At 37.4% G+C, this 1,694-nt stretch overlaps 1 protein-coding gene across 1 annotated transcript in view; it reads left to right on the top strand.

Moving 5' to 3' along the window:
- LOC119585945 (calcium-activated chloride channel regulator 1-like) overlaps positions 1-1,325 on the top strand; it is a gene marked incomplete in the record, with an annotated part of 13,408 nt that extends 12,083 nt beyond the window's left edge. Inside the window, 1 exon segment of the mRNA XM_037934660.1 lies at positions 1-1,325. Coding sequence (XP_037790588.1) covers positions 1-323 — 323 coding nt within the window.
- Positions 1,326-1,694: the final 369 nt, after the last annotated feature.

The raw sequence follows: 1,694 nt of genomic DNA on the forward strand, positions 1-1,694 counted from the left end.
AGATTCAGCCCTTGGGCGTCCCGGGACCGACGGTGATCTCCATCCACGCGGGATCGACGCTCCACAACGGGTACAGCAGCGACGAGGAGGGAGGTTTCCGGCCGCGAACTGTGCCTGGCCCCGGACCAAGACGGTACCTGCCCAACCACTTCTCGTCTTTCCGCTACCTGCCGCCGCCCCCCGAGTACCGCTCTGGAGGCGCAGGAGGCAACTCCGGCCCGCTTGACTACCCCACCTGCCACACGATCTCCCGGGCCACGGCGACACTACCGCACGGAACAGTTCGCAGCGTCAAGAAGCGACGGCACATTTCGTTCGTGTAGTTTCGTCGAGACAATTGAGTGCTACAGTCTTCGTGTACGGTGAAAACACGTGGAAAGTCCTGCATATATGAAAGTTATATAATTGAACTCTGCTTAAATGTTTTGCTTTTTACACTTTGTAGTTTACGCTACAGACTTTTTAAGTGTGCAAGTAAGAGGTTTGCTAGCCCAAAGTTACACGGAAAAGTATACTGAAACCCGTGAATATTTACTGTTAATTGTGATTTGAAACTAGAAATTCTTGAAGTGGACAAGTTCTATCGTAGTTTCTTCCGTCGATGTGTGGTATATTGTGTATATGTGTGTACTTGTCTTTGTATATGTTGGTGTAAGCTTGTTTCTGTAAAAATGGCTGAACAAACAGTCCTTTAAGAAAAATGGTTGACCTTTGTAATTACATTTGCATTATATGTAAATACGTTTTGTAAATATTTTCCCCAAAGGCCAAAATTATTTTGATCCTAACTTTGTGATAATAACTGTTATGTTTCTTGCAATCTAATAATCCAAATCCTCGAGAAGAGCGCTCTGCTAATACACCTTTTATATGCATAAAACAAATAACTGTTTTCTTATGGAAACAGTTTACATAAAGTGAACTGTGACAATATACATGCAGAATGCACATAGACAAAAATACCAAATGACTAATATGTATATAACATGTTAATCGGAAAGTGGATACTACCATGACCATTAGATATGATGATATATATCTAATATAATTATTTAATTATGTATACGTCTTTATATCTAATATGTCTAATGATCATGGATAATTAATTTCAAACACTATTTATTACATGTCTGCATCTTCTCAGTATCTTGCCAAAGACTTCATAACCATCAACCAAAACCAAGATTCAAGGATGGGGTTTATTTAACGGTTTTCATTCAGATTCTGTGTAAGTTTTTTTTCCCCATGCTGTCGCGTACTGGTTATGGTGGTTACAACTGTAAATTTATGTAAATATTTAATGTAAAATAAATATACGATTTGAAGTGCTTTTTCTTTTGCCACACTATATATTATTTTAAATAAATTATTCATCTTGAAAATAAAGGTGAATAGGGCAAAAATACTAGGTAATGATGAAAAAAAAACGCGTAAACACACCAAGTTTAAAACTGATCTTTAACCAGTACTATTATGGGCAACGTAATACATCAATCCACACTAGAATATCTGCATTAAAATACAATAATATGACTACAATTGCAATATTTTAGCCATTTTTTAAATTGCAATCTCACTCAGCATGCACTCTTGGAATCATTTTTTGTCCAGTGAAAATTAATTCTCAGTTATGAGCCCATAGACAAAAATTAAGAATCAGTCAAGTTCTGGTAATTTTTCTTGAAGAATTAATC

Source organism: Penaeus monodon, chromosome 20 (assembly GCF_015228065.2).
Source record: "Penaeus monodon isolate SGIC_2016 chromosome 20, NSTDA_Pmon_1, whole genome shotgun sequence".
Classification (NCBI taxonomy): domain Eukaryota; kingdom Metazoa; phylum Arthropoda; class Malacostraca; order Decapoda; family Penaeidae; genus Penaeus; species Penaeus monodon.